General features: G+C 43.4%; 1 protein-coding gene across 2 annotated transcripts; it reads left to right on the top strand.

Moving 5' to 3' along the window:
- The first annotated feature begins 174 nt into the window (after nucleotides 1–174).
- On the top strand, nucleotides 175–17,952 carry nfatc2a (nuclear factor of activated T cells 2a). Of its 2 annotated transcripts, none has more exons than XM_079166610.1 (10): nucleotides 175–418; nucleotides 769–1,702; nucleotides 1,841–2,009; nucleotides 4,058–4,260; nucleotides 4,387–4,559; nucleotides 6,231–6,371; nucleotides 8,346–8,401; nucleotides 8,531–8,663; nucleotides 8,791–9,498; nucleotides 15,803–17,952. In XM_079166610.1, the coding sequence occupies exons 1-10, from the start codon at nucleotides 286–288 to the stop codon at nucleotides 15,856–15,858; spliced, it is 2,706 nt and encodes a 901-aa protein (XP_079022736.1). In that variant the 5' UTR covers nucleotides 175–285; the 3' UTR covers nucleotides 15,859–17,952. The 2 variants fall into 2 exon arrangements, with proteins under 2 accessions (XP_079022736.1, XP_079022735.1); XM_079166609.1 differs by having other exon boundaries at nucleotides 8,791–9,504.
- Nucleotides 17,953–19,113: the final 1,161 nt, after the last annotated feature.

The raw sequence follows: 19,113 nt of genomic DNA, 5'->3' as shown, positions 1-19,113 counted from the left end.
TTCTTCTTCTTCTTCGACGCATCAACGAGGAGGAGAGGAGTGATCAGACACAGAGATGAACTCGAGCGTTCATTGTGAAAACAGACCCGCCTTCATCTGAAAATAACTGCTGCGGGCTGAAACAGGAAACTTGTGCGCTTTCGTCTCTTCCAGGCTCACCGATGCATTTAGTTGACACTTGAGCAGGTTCCCAAAATCCGCATCAGCGCCGCAACACCTCCAGCGCGTCTCCGTCGCTTCGCCTGAGCTCGAAGGAGTCGTTAGGGGGGAAAAAAACACAGACAGATGACCTCTTTTTACGACGAAAAGGATTTGGAGGAAGAGCTCAGTCGAGTCAACTGTCCTGATGAGGATTTGGAGTTTGAGTACTTGTTTGAATATGAGCCACCTTGCAGCGACTTTGCTGCGGGAGATCAAGGTTTGTCCGGGGGCTCCTTGGCAACCTGAGTGGACTCCTCTCACTTTGTCGGTTATTTAAAGGCTTAGAGTGAATGTACGGCTTTTGAAGCTTATTCATGTGAATGAAAAAGAAAAATCAGGAAGTACATTTTGACAGGCAGTCTGACTTGTGGTAGCCATGTGAGGGAAAATGTCAACATGTGAAAGATACGTTTTTTGTTTTTCAAAATGATTTGATTTTTGTCATTTGTGTCATTTAGAGAAGTGCACGTTAATGTCTGTGATGAATTTGAAAAGAAATGCTGTTATAATTTGAAATAATGGAAAATAGCTCTGTTGTGATGACATTTCATCTTCCCTCCCCTGCAGATGACCCCAACCTTGCGCCTCACAAAGTCCTCAGCCCTGAGTCCGTGCAGGCTTTCCCTCTTGAGGAGGTCTCCCCTTACGGCATCAAGTCCTGCAGTCCCTCCTACAGTGACCACAACACTGAGGTTCTCTCAGGATATGAGAACCAGGAGGCCAGACACTATCTGGACAGTACCCGGCCTGCAGGCCTGGCCCTAAGCCCGCGGATCGAAATCACCCCCTCCCGTGAGCACTACAACCATGGTCGGGACTCCCTGCAGAACCACCACCTGAACATTAGCCCCAGACCCACCCTCACTGTGCCTGGCCATGAAAACCTGTCGTACCGTGAGCCTCAGTGCCTGAGTCCCGCCAGCAGCAACTCCTCCACCAGCTGGCACTCTGAAAGTTACTCCCCCTGGGCGTCTCCTTGTGTGTCCCCCAGCAGCGGCCAGAACACCGGAGACCTGTGCCCCCGATTACAGAACATCCACACTGGCTCCCCGCGCACCTCCCCCGGCACCTCCCCTCGCACCAGCCTAGCCGAGGACGGCTGCCTGGGAACCCGCTCGCCCTCCTCCAGACCTGGCTCCCGCTCCACCTCCCCACAGGGCAAACGCACCTACGACATGTACAGGAATCCAGGCTTAGTCCCAGGGCATCGCTCCCGCAGTCCCTCCCCTCACAGCGGCCATGAAGATCACAACATAGGTGTCCACTATACGCACAGCAGCCTTGCTGATGCCATGAATGGTTTTGGCGCCGGACAGCCAGGCCTGGTGCCCACTAAAATAGTCAAGACGTCGAACCAGGTTTACACTCTGTACCCAGAGAACCACGCAGAAGGGAACTACTTGGTGTCCTGCGACCAGGACATAAAGTCCAAACCTGCTGCAGAGCCTTACTTTGTTATCCCCCCAATCTGGTCCAAGCCGCTGGTTTCCAGCATCTGCAGGTAAATTAGCAGGATGGTCAGAAGTTGTTTCTCATGGCTAACACAAAATCCACAAAAGATACATTTCCATCTTCTAACAGGACAACTTTAATGATTTCCACGATTTATATCCTCTTCTGTATTCTTCATGTCCTATAGCATCCCTGTGGCTTCTCTCCCCCCGCTGGAATGGCCGATGCCCAGACGCACAGACCAGTATGAGCTCCACATTGAGGTGCAACCCAAACCACACCACAGAGCTCACTATGAGACGGAGGGAAGCAGGGGTGCCGTCAAGGCCCCCACAGGAGGACATCCTATTGTGCAGGTATGGCCAAAAACAGGAGTAAATGAACAAAGTCATTGAAACTAGTACCCGGCAATGCATTTAACACTTCAATGCAAAGTGCTGAACAACCATATGAAGGCACGCTGTCAGGTTTGTCCAGTTAATTACAGTAACCTTCCAGTTTGGGAGCCCGAGGCGGCTCTGATGGGAGAGCGTGTAATGGTATTTCCGACTCTTTATGCACTCAGTGGTGGTGGTGTTATTGCCCAGGGCCAGCTGTATGAAAATCACTCTATGTGAGTTACTCTGGCTTCTCTCATAGCACCTTTTCTTATTTCTCACTTTCTAAAACAAATCATTAAAGCATGCCCTAACCCCAGACGTATATGACACACTGTAACCGCCCCATAGCCCCATGAAAAAGCCTCAGAACTGAACTCAGGTCAGTGAGCAACACAAGCTTCTTTTTTTTTTTTCTGCCTTCCAGCCTAAAATAGTTTGCTGTTGTGCGCCCTCGCCCCCATGGTTTTAACCACACAAACAGGCCTGTGTTCATGTTGTCCCTGACTTCCTCTTACACACTGGGTTGTTGACTGCGTGGGTCTCGTATATTAAGAAGCTGACTCAAAGTGTTGAAACACTCTCCAGACACGTGTAAAAGAAAATGAATAGTGCCCTGTGGTTAAGTTAATTGTAGGAGCAGGAAAAAAAGGAGAAAAAAGTCTGCTAATATTTCTCTTACATTCACAACATGGAATTCAAACGCAGCGTGTTGAAATTAGCCGTGACACAGTGGTGGCTCGCTGTGCAGTCGGAGAATAGGTTCAACTTCCCTTTCTTTTTGTTACTGTGGCAACATTTCAAAGCTGTTTTCTTTGTTGGTTGATAGTAGGGTCATGTTGGAAATACAGCTTCTCTCGCTTCTTTTCCATATTCTGCCCATCCCCAAAGGCCTCACCCTGAGGTCAGTTCTGCCTGGTTTGCCAGGCCAATCAGATGGTCAGGCCTGGCTAGCCACAACTGCACTCCTTCACCACGTCTTTCCATCCTCTTCTCCTCCTTTGCTCCCTCTGTTTTTCCTCCTTCCTCCCTTCTTCTCTCTCTCTCTCCCCCCCCCCCTCTCTCTCTCTCTCTCTGAGCCTCGTACCCTCCACTTTACTTTTCCTACACTGCTTTCTGTCATGACTCACTGCTCCGGCCACTGCCATGACAACTGGCCTGACTGCTCACATGGCCCGTTGAGTGTTTGCAGTCAGCTTCCTCTGTTTCACCCCGTGTGTCAGCTACCTGGATTAGATGGAGCCGGTATGCTCATTCATGTTGCTATCGCTTCAGCTCACATTCAGCAGCTGCTGCTGTGAAGTTTGACAGTAACATCCAGTCAGATAATATCATTTCTAAAATGGGATTGATGTATGTATTGCCGTATGTAGTTTTGTTTCTGATCACAATTAAAAGAAACAATCCAAATAGGAAAAATACCTTCTGGTGTGGAAATGTGTCTGATTTTAAATAAACTGGTTATTTACCAGGAATTAAGACTAAAATAGTCCTTTAAAAAAAAAAGTTACCTGTAGTGTTTGTGCAGTCCCTCTGCAACCAGTTCATGGTTATATTCTATCATAAAGGTTATGCACTACACTGTTTGCACAAAATCAGCATTTAGATGCAAGTTGATGCTTTGTGGTTTTTGCAGGTTTCCTCAGGAGGCACTCTCAGGTTAAAAGTAACATCTCTCTCTCTCTCTCTCTCTCTCTATCTCCAGTTCACAGCTTCACCTATTCTCACTACTTTAATGCCAAATGTGTCAGTCTGGCTGGAGGTTTATGACTGTTTCAGTCGGGACCCTTCATCTAGTTCTGAAAGAACAAGCGCAAGGCTGTAGGATGTGAGCTCTCTGCTGGTTTCTGTTCAAGGCTGCAAAAAGAAGACTTGTGCGTTTGCACACTGATTAGTCACCTGTGGGGGGAAACAACATCTGGAAAGGCAGAGTTAGAACAAGCGGCTATGGAGAAAACAAACCAGCTTAAAGCGATTTCAGTCATGCTGATTCTCTGTTTTTATGATTTTTTTTTTAATGTCTGCAGTTACATGGCTACAGAGGCAAGGAGCCACTTGGCCTGCAGATCTTCATTGGTACAGCAGATGAGCGCATCCTCAAGCCCCACGCCTTTTATCAAGTCCACCGCATCACTGGTAAGACAGTTACAACCACCAGCTATGAGAAGGTTATCCACGGCACCAAAGTCCTCGAGATCCCCCTGGAGCCAAAGAACAACATGAGAGCAATGTGAGACTAGAATAATGTGCATTTGATTTCTTAATTATTTAACATCTTTCCACTCAAACATGCTTTTTTTTTTTTTAAATATGCATTTTCTGTCAGTTTTGCTCACATATTTATTCATTCTCACAGAATCGACTGCGCTGGGATCCTGAAGCTCAGGAACGCCGACATCGAGCTGCGGAAGGGCGAGACGGACGTCGGTCGGAAAAACACCCGCGTTCGTCTTGTGTTTCGTGTGCACATACCTCAGCCTGGAGGACAGCACGTCTCTCTCCAAGTGGCCTCGCATCCTATCGAGTGCTGTAAGCAGCTACTCATATGCTTTTTTTCAACTTTTTCAAATTTTGTTTCTCTTGAAAAATGGTTTGATTCGGTGAAGGATTTATGTAGTATGAACATATGCTTCCTTTTGAAATCCAACTGCTGATTTATTCATCAGTTAACAAAACTTCATACAAAATAAATATAAAAAAAAAAGGAGGAACCCACATTCAAATGAGTTTGGAGCTCGGCTGATAGTCCAGAGTCCTGCACACAAAGATGTCTTTATGCAACCAGGGCTTCCATCCAGTAGGTGGGCGCTGCATGTGTCAGTGTATCTGTTTGTATGTGCGCAGTAGTAAAGTCTGTGTTTGGGGACATCAGTGCATGTGTACACAGTGTTATTAGAGCCCTCTGGTGTAATCAAAACTCAAACAAGAAGGCCCTTTATCTAGCTCTGACTAACACCCTGGTCAAGACGCAGCATTAATCATATCAGTGTGACATGGGCTGCATGCAATACGCTCCTTTTTAATTCATTAAAATCATGACGCAGAATATGAAATATCATCTTATAATCGTCCTTTCCCCATCTGTTTTACGATCACAGAACGGGCAGAACAGCGGTTATTCCCCCGCCTGTCGTAACATGAACTTCAGAACAATTGCAGTGTCGGTGAAAACCAATCAAGTGTAAAAGTTGCTCACAATGACACCTGTGACACATCTGTCAGGCCCGTTGATAAGCAGTCTGTCAGCGATGGTGTGTTTGAGGAGGCAGGGCCCCCCCGCTGGTGTCATCCGCTTTGTTTCATCCGCTCGTGGTGTAGTAGGGCGAACAAACCTGTTCAAAGGTCACAGCGTTGTTTGTCGACACCTCAGCTCGCCTCAGTGAGTGTGGAGTTTCGGCTGAACAATTTGTTGATAATAAGGTACAACATGAGGAAGCACTACTACCATTAACGCCTTAAATTAACGACCCTATATTCAAACCCTGTACTCCTACTCTATCAGACGGAAACATAATTGATGCGCTGTACATCATTTTATTTATGTGTGATGACAGAATGTCTTTGACAAAGATTTAACATTCTATGCCTCACATAGTAGTATTTATTGCACACTGCACAGCACTCTCCTAAATTGTGATTTGACAGATTTACATTGCTGCTTATTGCATGACTCAGCATCACCTCGTTATTGTTAAACACGGCCACCTCTTGGTAATATGTTGCTCGTGTACTTGTGAGATACCAGTACAGAGCTTTCCAATGAAGCGTTGCGTGTTTTGTCACTGTAGTTTAGGGCTGCGACTAATGATTATTTTCATTATAAATTAATCTGCACATTACTTCTTTGATTAATCAATACATTGTTTGATCTACAGAAACTGCCCCGAGGCGACGCCTTCAAATGTCTTGTTTTGTCTGACTAGCAGTCTAAAGCCCAAAGATATTCAGTTTACAATCATTTAAAATAGAGAAAAGCAGTTAATCGTCACACTGGAGAGGATTTTTGGCAAATTCTCACTACTACTACTACAACTGATTATCAAAATAGTTGCCAATAATTTTTCATCATCATCATTTGAGCTCCACTGTTGGTAAATACTAAACATTCTCCTTATGTGAGTGTGTGTGTGTGTGTGTGTGTGTGTGTGACAGCAGATGGACAGTAAATGTAACACACCGCCCCTCTGTGTGTCCCGGCAGCCCAGCGTTCAGCCCATGAGCTTCCCATGGTGGAGAAGCAGGACATGGACAGCTGCTCCGTTCTGGGCGGCCAGCAGATGATCCTGACTGGGCAGAACTTCAGCTCCGATTCCAAGGTCATTTTTTTGGAGAAAACCCAGGGTGAGTGGCATCAAATCTCACCATCCCCGGCATCACAAGCAACCTGTAGGAAAGAGTCCTATTCTATATTCAAACAAGATTTCTTTACAGGCTTTTAGAGACATACATTGCCTTGAAACCTATGACTTAATCCACAACACATGTCTGCGTTATGCATCTGTTAGTTCTGCTATAATGCGACAAAGTGTCACAGTCACACCACAGTGATAACAATGACTCGTAAATATCTATGTCCCGTGTCTAACACGTTCAAAGCTTTCACATTTCCCCACCATCATTGTGTAGCTCGAGTTATTTGCATGGTTCAAATGATAACACTCGTCTCACTTCCCTTTGCCCTTTTCTTCCTCCGTATCTTCCATGATGTCTTATCGCGACGCAGATGGGCCTTTTGTCGTGTGATTAATAGTTCTGTGTGTCACGTGGCATGCCACATGTTTGTTGATGCGTCTGGTTGAAACTTCGTGCATCTGGATGGAAGGAAAGGATTTATTTTTATGTCCGTTCATGGCAGTGAAATACAGTTCTTTTTAAATCCTTTTTTATTATGTTGGGTTCTGTCTAAGTTGGACAGTTATGTTAAAATACTTATGATTTTGTGACTCACTGGCTCCACTGCTGTCAGAGAGCTTTGCTTTCTAAATTCTCATGCTACCTCCACTAAAAGTTGGACCCCGGCTACTTTTTTTTCTTCTTTTCTCTCTTCTCCGGGGTTCCCTGCCGCTGTGTTACGACACACCACAGTAATGGATAGTAAGACGGAGACGGAAAAAGAAACCTTACGCATAGGGTTTGCCATTGTTTTGGAGAGTTTCTCTATGACACAAAGTTTTGGACCATTGCAGCTGTGAAATCCCTCTGAATAAGAGACCGACCGCTGCCTCTGGCTGGAGCTCTCCTGGCTCCCGTGCTTGGACGGGGAGGGTTGTGCGGAGCGAAGGAAAGCTGCCCCGGCCAAGCCAAGCCAAGCCTGCCCGGGCTCTCTCTCCAGTTTCTCTCCTTTGCTCCTCCTTTCCACCTCCACACACGATGATCCCCAGAGGGAGAACAAGAGTCGGGCTATCCCTGAGAGTAGAATTGCAACAAAACGCAAACAAATACAAACGCCAAGAAAGCAGTAGTCATCACGTTTTGTTAGACGTGGAGAGAGTTGATCATAAAAATAAAGTTTGGAAGAAAAGTTGGCGAGGTGTGTGGAATCCCCCTTTCTCCTGCTGACTCATTTAAGCCATGTGTTTTTAATTTAACGGAGGGTTTCCCACCTACAGTAACAGTCAAACAGAACTCCCTGCACCACGTGTCGTATCATTAGGGCATATGGAGTTTACATTTACAAGCACATTCGGCTTTCTACTTTTTCACCTAAACAAGACGCTTAAATGTAATCTGATGAAGTGTTACGTAACATTACATAGACCATAATCGTGACAGACGTGAAGCAGAGAAGCCTGCGGTTCTCATCACACCCCTGCCCATGTTGTGTGTCTGTCAGTGCTGCATTCGAGCGCTCAAAGGTGTGTCTGTCGCAGCCAGTTGTCTTTCTGATTAAAGGAAGGCTGCGCATGCGTTCGGGGTTAACCTTGCAGGCCATCTCTAGCCGTGCTCGGTGGTGTGAGAGGAAGTGGTGTTGGAAGTGATATTATCTACATGCACAATGAGGCCTTCTCTGTCCACGTGAATTTTGAATCAAATGTTGCCAGACAGACGTTATGGTGGCTACACATCTGATGTATATAACTGTATTCATATTAGTGAAATATAGTGAACCAGTGTTTTGAAATTACAAAGACTTCAGAATAAGGCTATTTCTTGATTGCTTGGGATTTGGCATTTTCCAAATTTACAGGCTACAGACTTAATTTTACCACCGTCTAGTGCATCTTGAAACAATCAACCTTACTTACTTTACTGCAGAGCTAATCACCACATTGTTTAAGACTCTTTTCTCTCTTTTCTCTCTTTTCTTCCATCTAGATGGGCAGCAAATATGGGAAATGGAAGCAACAGTGGACAAAGACAAGAGCCAGCCTGTATGTATTATTTAGAACTGTGTATAACAACCTGTAAATCGCACTAAAAAAGAGTCAACTGTCATGATTTAGTAGTTTGGTTCAAACAAAAAGACCAGTTTCAGCACATAACAGAGCGCTGTCTTGCAGAGTATGCTGTTTGTGGAGGTGCCGTCCTACCGAGACTCGTCTGTCTGCCATCCTGTCAAAGTGAACTTCTACGTCATTAATGGCAAGAGGAAGCGCAGCCAGCCTCAGCATTTCTCCTACATACCGCTGTCATGTAAGAATGCTGCTCAGCCTCTTTGTGCTATGCTTCTATTACAGCGTGGGAGTTAAATGTAGTGGTGTTTTCAGCAAACACCACTTTCTTTTAGAATGTTAACAGCTACCTCTCCATTTTTTTTCAGCTCCATCCATCAAGACAGAGCCCATAGATGAATATGAAGCAGACCACATGGGTTTCACCGTGCCTCAGATCTTGGGCTTATCCCCCCATTCCTACTACCATAACCCTCGCAGCGTCCTTCATCCAGACAACGGCCTGGTGTCCAGCATGGCCTCCTGCCAGCGTCTCAGCTCCAGCCTTCCAAGTCAAGACGCACGTTTCCAGCAGCAGAGCCCGGCCATCGTGTTCTCCCGCGGGGGCAAGAGTCTGAGCGGCAGCCCCGGCCTTTATCAGCAGACTGGAGGGTTGCTGCCTGACTCCCACCGGTCGGTCCTGGTCCACACGGGCTCCCCGGCTCAGTCTGCAGGTCCCATCGGTGCAGGCCAGCACCCTTCCATCATCCAGTTCTCCCCCACCAACCACCAACTGCTTCGGGGAGGTGACCCTCAACCTCTCACTGCTCCGCAGCCCGACAGCCAGCAGATCATCTACTGCGATGGCTACTCCCCACAGGCAGCCGCCGCCCACTCACCCACACCCCCCCAGGCTGAGACAGGGGTGACCCACCCGCAGCACTATCCCACCGTTATCCAGCAGCAGCCCTATGTGCAGAAGGAGCAGCCGAAAGGCCGGGCTCCGCCTGACACGGAGCAGATGGAGGCTCCAGCAGACGGACAGAGGAGGGTAACGGTCAAGGAGGAGAACTTGGACCAGGCCTACCTAGATGATGGTGAGTGTAAGTTAATGCTTTTATACTCAGTGTGAGTGGGATAGCTTGTCGTGTGCACAGTGTGTGTTTTTATCAGCTAAGTGGTGTGAGGTTGGAAAAAACAGGCGGACAAGTGATGGATATGTGCAATTCCCTCTGTTGAAAGAGATGGATGATAAGAAATTTTACTTTTCCGAAGAACAATTCAAGGATATTTACAGTATGATCTACGTCCTATAGTATCCCTCTGAACTAAGCCAACAGAAAAAGCTCACACTGTTAAAACAATCCTTGCCAGGAGGTGTAGTTTTGTTCCACTCAAGGTGGAAATAACAGGGATTATGAGTCATGTGTTTATACTTACTCTTGTCAACCCCATTACCCTCTGACAGAATTAATGTCAGGCCACATCCAGCCGCAGGCAGGAGGTTGAACCTCTTCTTTAGTTTGGAGTTAAAAGGTTCTCCAAACTATATTGTGTTTTACCTTAAGTGTGGGTCAGCCCGGTGAGGTCTGAGGGCAGGTTGAGGTTGTCATCATCACGTGGCTCCATTCAATAATGCTCATCCATCTGGTCGCAGGGGTTCGCCTGGCAGCGCCGCACATCAGAAAATTAGCTTTTTCCCCCTCTATCTCACATTAAAGACAGAGAGGGAGGGAGAAAAAAGTGTCACTCCGCTGGCCGCCTGGACATGTTGACACTGTTATGAAGTGAAAAACAACTTCCATGGCAACCATTGTCAAACAGTGGAAAGGGCTGCCTGGGAGAGCTGGGGAAAGCCTCTTTGTTTGTTATAGTTGGACGGAGCTTCTCCTTGGCCTTACGCCCCTCGATTCTGTGGGGGAACCCACCAGAGGATTAGCTTTTTTTCCGACCGCGGGATTCTGCCAATCTGGCAAAAGAAATTCCTATTTGCAGCTGCTCTCCTCCAGAAGTCCAGGCTGATCCCTGTAAGATAGCGGGAGGGTGGAGGGTAGTTCGCAGGAAAAGGGAAGGGGCTGCGTGTGTGTGTGTGTGTGTGTGTATGTGTGTGTGTTTCAATGGAAAAAATGAAACGAAGAAAAAGGGCCAGCAATGGAATTTGTGTTTTTTGGATGGAACTTGCAGGGTTTCCCTCCACAGTAAACAGCAACAGGGCTGTGAGTTGGTGAATTAACACAGAGTCAGAGGAACAGTGGAACTGTTTGATCCTCCCCTAAACTTGAGGCCAGGTTCCTTTTGCTTAATTTCAAGTTTTTATTTTAAATAGCACACTATCTTCTGGAAATCTTGTCAAAACTAATTGCAGAAATAGCAGTTACTTTGTTTTATTTGCCTTCTTTTATCCAGAGAACCGCAGGTGATTTCTATTATTTTTAAACTACAATATAATGATTGCCATTATGTGCCACTTCTACGATACCACACCCCTGAATGTTTAAACTACTTTCATAACGCTGGATCGTCAGGTGATAATCCACTCATCCACATTATTGTAGCATCTACTTATCGACGATTTAATGATGAAAATAAGGGGAACTTCCCGATATCCGTACAAATAATTTTTTAGACAAAGGGTGAGAAGATAAGTGAGTCAAAAAAAAATCCCCTCTGTGTATGACTGCAAAGTTTTAGTCATTTAAGTTGTGACCATCAAACACTTCACCAAAGTGAGATTGTCAACATTACTCATAGAGACGTGTTTCAGTCTGTTGTCATTTGTTAAAAAGGGTGATGCCACATCCTGGTATCGTCACAGTGTTGTGGTCGATAACCGACACGTCTGAGCATGCTTGAACTGTGTCAACTTTTGTGAAGAGTGTTAACTGAAAGTCAGGCACTTCATTTTGTGCCCAAACTTGGCTCATAATCTCCCACACAGAGGGCTTGTATCTTCAGCCCTCACACAAGTTCCCATGCCTCTTGTTGGTGCTCAAGCAACACATAGTCTGTTGATGGATAAATAATTACAAATATCAATCTATTCAGCTATAAGAATACCTGTCAAGAACATCCAGCATGTCTCCCTGCGTGACACATAGTTTGTGAAAACGGTAAAAGAGCCACTGGCATAGTCTACAAAGGCTGAGAGTGGCAGATTTAGTGGGTGTGGAATAAAGCCCAGAGGCAGTGGAGCAGGTGAAATTGTTCCAGCAGGTAGAGATCAGGGACGGGAGAGATAAAGCACACAGCAACAGCCTGGTGGACACGCATTAGTCTCAGCTCACTTCCATCCCGTTTGAAAGGCTTGATCAAATACACAGCTTTGCTACAACCGCAGTGATGAGCGCACGACAACTGCTCTAAACCCGTTATATTGTGAAATGTACAAGTCATTTCAGTTAGTTTGTTGATGCAGAGGTTCATGTGTAGATTTGTGTCTGCCTAAAGCAATACTCACATGACCATATGTACTGTACAGTGCACTGAGTGCAAGATTCATCAGTTGCCACAAGGTAAAAGGTTTGATCCCTCTGTCCAACTGTCCGCATGTTGAAGTGTTGAGCGAGCGAGACACTGAACTTCAAAGGACCCCAGAGGTTAAATTTCCTGCTTACAATAGCGAACAAACACTAAACAGAAAGTACTACAGTTGAGGCTGATGGGATTGGATTGGCATTCGTTTTATAAACAAAATATTGGACAAATGGGACCTTTGACCGGTTGGTAGCGTTGGATGAAAAGTCATGCCTTCACCAATTCATCCTGAGGGTAACATAGATGTGTGTACCAAATATTACAACAATCCAACCCAGAGTTGTTGAGACTCAAAACAACAATTGTTTTTAACCTAGTGCTAGTATGAAAACAGATCACAATAGTTATTAGAATTCATCATCTGGGGACCATGAATGTCTTTACAATATTTCATGGCAATCCACCTAATAATAATATTTGAAGTGATGGACCGACTGACCAAACAACCAACCAACTAGGACATTGCCGTCCCTAGAGAGATGCTGCTAGTGTGGGTGAAAATGTATCGGTAAGCTAATCTGAAGCTGTCTGGGTGAATCAAATGAAGTGGGTATCTTCCAAAATTAGCTTTCTTCGTGCCAAATTCCCTCTTTGTGTTTCCATAGACGGTCTTTGTTGGAGGGATAAAAACAAAAAGAAGAAAAGGAATTTCTAAAAAGGACAGTTGAAATAACTGAATATTTCTAATGTTACTAAGCAACTCTACTTTGTCGTCCGTCCACACATACGAGTCAAATTTCATTTTCGCCATAGCGCCAAATATCAGATTTGTATTTTAAAGAAATAATTACTTATTGTTTACGAGCTATAGCTTATTATTTGTTAACACGCGAAAGAAAAATAAGCTTACTGCGCTTGCGCACAATCGTCTTCTCTGGTATTTGACGAATTGCTGACGTAGCCTTTATCGCCACTTACTGGCCCGGTGAGCGTTTGGAGTTTTAGTGTGTACAGAGATATTTTGTAAAACGAAGGTCGTGTGGACGGAATTTTATTTCAGAACATAGAGGAAAATAGTATCTGTATATATGTATTTGTGTAGACGGGGCCTATCTCGGACTCCTGAAGCCTCATAGTAGCTTCATCTTTACTTTGGAATACATTTATGCACAGAGATGGAGGAATCTTCCATTGGAATCATATTAGAAAGGGATCTCTTCACAGCCAGTGTAGAAAGAATCAACAATAACAGCAACCGATAACTCTTTTTAAATATGAGTGTGTGAGCATTGTTCACTGAAATGTGAGCACGTACGCACCATATCTGTGGCTAAATTGGTGGTTAGCTGTCAGTCTGTTAACTTTACTTTCTCTTTTCTGTCTTTGGTTTTCAGCTTCATGCTGTCATTACAATCCCTCGTTAGCTATGAACGTACTGCATGCGCCCTTCTACACACAAACACATACACTGTAGTATCATGCAAATACTTGCAGACACAAACACACACATTCCAGCTCGCAGCAGGCAGTGTGCAGTGACTGAGTCAGCTACTGTACAGGGTGTCTCTCTCTCTGTCCTCTCACAGTCGGTTGGTAAACAGTGCAGCTCATTGGTGCAGAACTCAGGAGCCAGACACTTACCTATTGAACAGACTAGCCTGAGTGTTCCCCGGGCCAGCCTCAAATAGCCGATCCGTGCCAACCCTTCATTAGATTCAGTAAAGCCCCACTGTATGTTGCCCCACTGCGGCGCTCCTGCTGCTTCTCTGAGCTTTTTTTATGCTCAGGAAAAATCCTGTGGCACCGTTGGGGAGATGAAAGTTTCTTTAAGGCATTAGGTGTCAGAGGGAATTCTACTACAGACTAAAATAAACAGGGACGCTGATGTTGTGACGACAGCAGAGCACCCAGTTTGGCTGCTGCTGTAGTTTCTGCAACCCTCTGATTTTGCCCTGGCTATAAAATGTGGCCAGTGTTGAGCTGCTGTATTGGGTTGTTTCTCTTTCACATCTGCAAATGATCAGGGAGAAAGAGAAACAGACAAAGATTGGTCTGTTGGATAGAAGAGGATATCTGTCTCATAGCTTAATTAGATTTCATTACACTGCAGTTGTGGTTACTACTTCATAATTTCAATTATAAGCAATATTTTATCTCCAGGATCCATATGATTTCATTTGCACCTCCTAACTGCTAGTCTTTAAGAAAAATATGCCATCACCTTTTAAGTTGCTTTGTAGTGAGCTGGTCTGCCCGTAACACTCTCTCATCTGCTTAGAGATGATGTTGTGTGGGTGAGATGGTGTCTGCTTTCATTTAACATGTGTTTTAATAGTTGCACCCTTTGCCTCTCAATCAAGGCTTTAAATAGAGCAAACACGAGCCAACTGAACAAAGTCCCTCAATCTCTAAAATAAGGCAGTGCAAGGGCGCAACATTCAGTGTTGTTGAACAGCTGGACGTTCTTTCAATGGCCAATCCTGTCGATAGCTTAAAGGTTTTCATCTTTCATTCATCTTATTGAGTTTAACGGTTTGACTTACTAGCCTCCTTACCAATTGTTAGAATAGATAAGATGATTGAAACAACTCTCATAGTCCATTGAAAATGAGGCTACATCCAGAAACTAATTAGCCTAGCCTAGCTTAACTTAGCCTCGCTCAAGGACTGGAAATGGGGTAAACAGCTAGCCTGACTAAAATCAGCTACAATAACTTCTCAAGCGTACTAATTAATACATTAGTTATTGTTTGTTTCTTTTCAAACAAGAAACAAGGCTAGCCTTTTCCCCTCGTTTTCAGTCTTGATGCTAAGCTAAGCTAATCGGCTGGGGGCTGTAGGTTAATATTTAGTTTACAGAGTGGTATCAATCTTTTTATCTAACTCATGGCAAGAAAACAAATAAGCGTAACTGATACTTAATACGTAACTTAATACACAACAAAACTATCGCAAAACGTGTACGCCAATGTTTACAGATTTTCAGATCCTAACATTTTTATCTTTGGTTGAATAGCCCAATCCCGCTACCATGGTTACAAAATCACAGACACAATATGCTCTGTAATGGCTTGGTTACAGGCAAAAAGCTTTTTTGGCCCACATTTAAATACTTCTATTAGTCATCGACCCTAATGAGTTCCCCGAGGCATGGTGGAAGCGGTGGCACCAGCCTATAATGTCTCCAAGTGCCAGTGTACACACACACACAGACACACAGTAGGCTTCCAGGCCTGTGCTCCCAGATAAACATCACAGCTACACACAGGCGGTGTGGCATATCTGCAGAGATGACATGTCACACATACTCTACAGTCCTTCCTGCTAAATGCAGAACTACCTGTTGAAAGTGTGACTTTTTTGACTGTGTTTAAACAGAGGTGAGCTTCACAGGTAGTTACACTTCCTCTATACATCACCACTTGGATCTCAGTGGTTATTTTATTTGCTCATACACAACAAAGCTTCAAATACTTACATGTTGCCAGATATAAAGGATGTCAGTTATTAAAGACAGAAATGTATTTTGAATGCATTACAAAGGTTTCATGCCCCCCACTGTACATCATGATTCTATTTTTGGAATCAACCATGACACCAAAAGTTTCCATTTCAACCGTCCTCTTTTGTTGATGTGGATACACACACTTTAACTCATCCGAGCAACAGGGAGTTATCAGTCATAGGCTGTTGCATAGCTCTACCTCTAGTGGTTACTCAACATTAATGCAGCCTTTATCCATCCTCCGTCAATGCCCTGCACAGAAATGTCAATCAGACCATAATGGTATTATGTCAACAGTATTTCAGTAATATAATCAATTTCACTTTTTGATGTTGGCTGTTTTAACTCTGTTTTGGAACGTTATTGTAAAATGACTTAAATCAATCCACTGTTCACCATCCTTCTCCTTCTTTGCTTTACAGTGAATGAGATCATAAGAAAGGATCTGACGGGCGTTCAGGCCAGAGGGCAGACATAGAGGACGGACCCAAGCAGGAAATTACAACATACCCCCATCCGCACCCTCCGACATACAAACACACACACACACAGACACGGTCTTCAACCTTCCAGGGAGGTGACGCACATCCACCAACAATCAGACCTTCTCTTCCTCATTTTCTTTAGCCATAGCGAAAGAAATATCAGCTCCCGGCTGCTGTGTTTGCTTTTGGATGTTTTCCTGCAATAAACAGTTCCATTTGGCAAATGGAAGAATGCATTTGACCCGTAACGTCTGCCACAGACACCCAGAAGGTTTCCAACAAACGGAAACAACAGGCGAATGTGCCTTATTTTTTACATTTTATTTTCTGTTAAAGTTTGGATGCAGTTAGCTTTACAGAGGAATAGAGATAAAATGAAATAAAGCATTAGCCATACTGTTCAGGTAATGAACTTGCACCTGTTTGCCTCTTTCTAGTGAATGACTGTTTTTTAGCATGCAGCAGTTTTAAATTTGTGGATTTTCTATTTTAAGTAAATTGGTTGGTCAATAGCTTGATCTCATTCCAAAGATTCGGCCCAAATATTATATATCAAATATGTCTTGTGGCCAAAAGCTTCTCATCTTTTTGGTTTATTCTTCTTGCACAAAATGTGTGGACTGTGTGTGACTTCATATGCAGTTTTACATGAAAAGATTGTCCTAAGCTTACCAGCTGATCATCTCATTTTTAGTGCAGTCTCCTGATTGAAGTGAAGCGCACACTGCCTTAACCATATTCAAATGACTATTGTGACACCTCCTAATATGCACTGTTTCCAATAACGGGGTCAATGTTATTACTTTTTTTACATCATATTTGAGTCATGTGAATAATGTACCATTTTATATTCATAAAATATATATTGCATTATATTCAGGTTATAATGCCAAAGTGGCTTCACAGAGGCCTGCCATGCTACAACGATAGCATGGATCTACATTTTTTAAATATTTTCTTTGCTTGAGTTGATTTTCTTTTTTTAAATCTTGCATTGAAAATAATTAAAAAATGTATCTGAAGTCTGGCTCGTGCAAGTTAAGTAAGATATTTTATACCCTAAAATTTCAAGACGGTCTTCTTGCTTTTTTAATCCAGTGTCTATTTTATTTGTATTACTCTTAAAATGGATTGTAATAACATATGTGGCTGCTTCCACAGTCTCAAACTAAATATTCCAAAGCTTATACTGTGTGTATAGTTGAATTTTGAGTCTGTCCATAATGACAATCGTTATACTCGAAGCTAGATGCCTGCCTATGCAGAAACTTCATGCTTTCTGAAGTAAGAGCAATGTGATTTCATACACACTGTAAGCACAGTAGGGGAACACAGTGTGTATAGCTCATGTGCTAATACAGCTTACTTTGACGGAAATGTTTTAAAACAATATTTTTATAATATTTCACTGAGTGAATTGGAGTATATTGAAAGTGCGAAGTGCCATTTTCTGTGATTGTAAAGAAAGAAATGTTGCAAGTGAAGTAAAGCGGTAAAAACACATATAATTAAGGGAAACTGTCAGACTGAATCTCGATTTTGTTTATTCGAAATGCACCTATTTGATATAAAATAAGATTTTATTTTGTAATATTAGTAAAGCTAATATCGATCTATTAATATTTCTCATTGAGCCAGTGCATTTAATATTTCTTGAATGTAATCTATATTAAATATTTTTCCCCCTTTTCTGTAAATATTAGGGTGTAATTGTCCACGTCTTATGATAAAATAGAAACAATTTGTTGTCTGTTGACTATCTTTTACATGTCTTGTGTTTATATGTTACACAAAGTTCTAGTTATCATCATATCTTATTTGTTTTGTTACAATGTAAAACTTTTTCTGAAGTGAATTATGATACATTACCTAAAATGTTTAAGTCTAGGTTATATTTTTGTTTCTGCATTTGTTATTATTTTACAATCTTTAAAGAAATCGTTGGTAATGAAAATGTTATTAATACGGTCTTATTTTATTTTCTTTGTTGATGTTTTTGTGTCTACTAGACTTTGTGCCGCCTTAAAAAAATCTCTGTTTCATGCTATTTTTGTATTCTTAAGAGTAGCAATAAATAATAACCATATACATCATGATTGTCTTTGTTGTGATGTATTATTCTTCTGCAGTTACTCTCAAGGATGAACGCATATTAAACCTGACCCGAGAACATAATGTGGTCTGTTAGCGCTGCCAGTGTGTGCAGTAAAGACAGCTCAAAGGTGTCTCTTCACTCTCTATGCTCCCCATTATGAGAGGAAAATTAAAATTGAGTAGACCCGCAGTAGACAGTGACTCATCAAGTGCTCCCCTCCTGTCCTGAACAGACAGACTCATGGGAGACTCAGCATGTTTGTTTATCATTTATTTCATCCAACATAAAAGTAGTTTAACCCGGTAAAATGATGTGCTATTTACATAGACACACATGTCTGTGTACAGTGCACACACAGTTTCAAAACCCCATTCCTCCCTTAAATAACAAATAACAACTAGAAGGGGGCTTCCAACCCCCCCCCCCCCCCCCCCCCTTCGGAGGCTGCAGTTGCTATGGAGACAGCTTGTTTGGTGCTTGGTCCCCGTGTCGGAAGGAGGACTCTGTGAATGAACCTTGTGTTCAGGAAGTCTCTGCTTATGACATCACCACGGGTAAAAAAGCAGCACGTGGGCTTCTCTGCATGAGCCGTCTCATACAGCCCACTCGTAGAGAGAGAGATGCCACGATGACTCACGCGCCCTTTAGCACTGGATGGTGCAATGAGTTCGGAGCGCATACAGATTTGCTGTGTGAAATCGAACAAGAATGAAATACACGATGAGCTTGGCATTCCATTCAGCTCGCTTCTTGAGTTATTAAATAAAGTAAGTGAGCTCATCGGGACACAAAGGGCCTCAAGTTTCACGGGTCACAACAACAGCTACATTTTTTTTCAATTGTAAATTAAAACCTCCACATGAATTGAGATGTTTGAATGACCCATGTGCAAAGCTGAACTGGCTGTATTATTCATTTTACCAACCTTTTACTCCACCACTCAGGTGTCTTGAGGAATAAAGTATTTTTAAAAAGTGACACGGTCAGCTGCAGAGCAACAGTATAATGGGCTGTTTGTGTGGAATAAAGATGACATTGTCCATTTGCAGACACTTCAGAAAAACTCCACATCATTTTTTTTCAGAGACATGAGTCAGTTTCCTGGGCTTCAGGTGTTTAAATCCCCCTTCTGAATGCTAAAGTAGGCAGTCTT

Source organism: Pholis gunnellus (genome assembly GCF_910591455.1).
Source record: "Pholis gunnellus genome assembly, chromosome: 2".
NCBI classification, from domain to species: Eukaryota; Metazoa; Chordata; class Actinopteri; order Perciformes; family Pholidae; genus Pholis; species Pholis gunnellus.
The sequence above is the reverse complement of the archived record's forward strand: the minus strand, read 5'-3'. Positions and strand labels throughout refer to the sequence as shown.

Bases quoted from the DNA above. Each gene is read 5' to 3' on its own strand.
- nfatc2a (XM_079166609.1), top strand. From the start codon at position 286: ATGACCTCTTTTTACGACGAAAAGGATTTGGAGGAAGAGCTCAGTCGA. The intron at 2,010-4,057 runs GTATGGCCAAAA...TAATGTCTGCAG, and splicing joins GAGGACATCCTATTGTGCAG to TTACATGGCTACAGAGGCAA. The intron at 8,402-8,530 runs GTATGTATTATT...GCTGTCTTGCAG, and splicing joins ACAAAGACAAGAGCCAGCCT to AGTATGCTGTTTGTGGAGGT.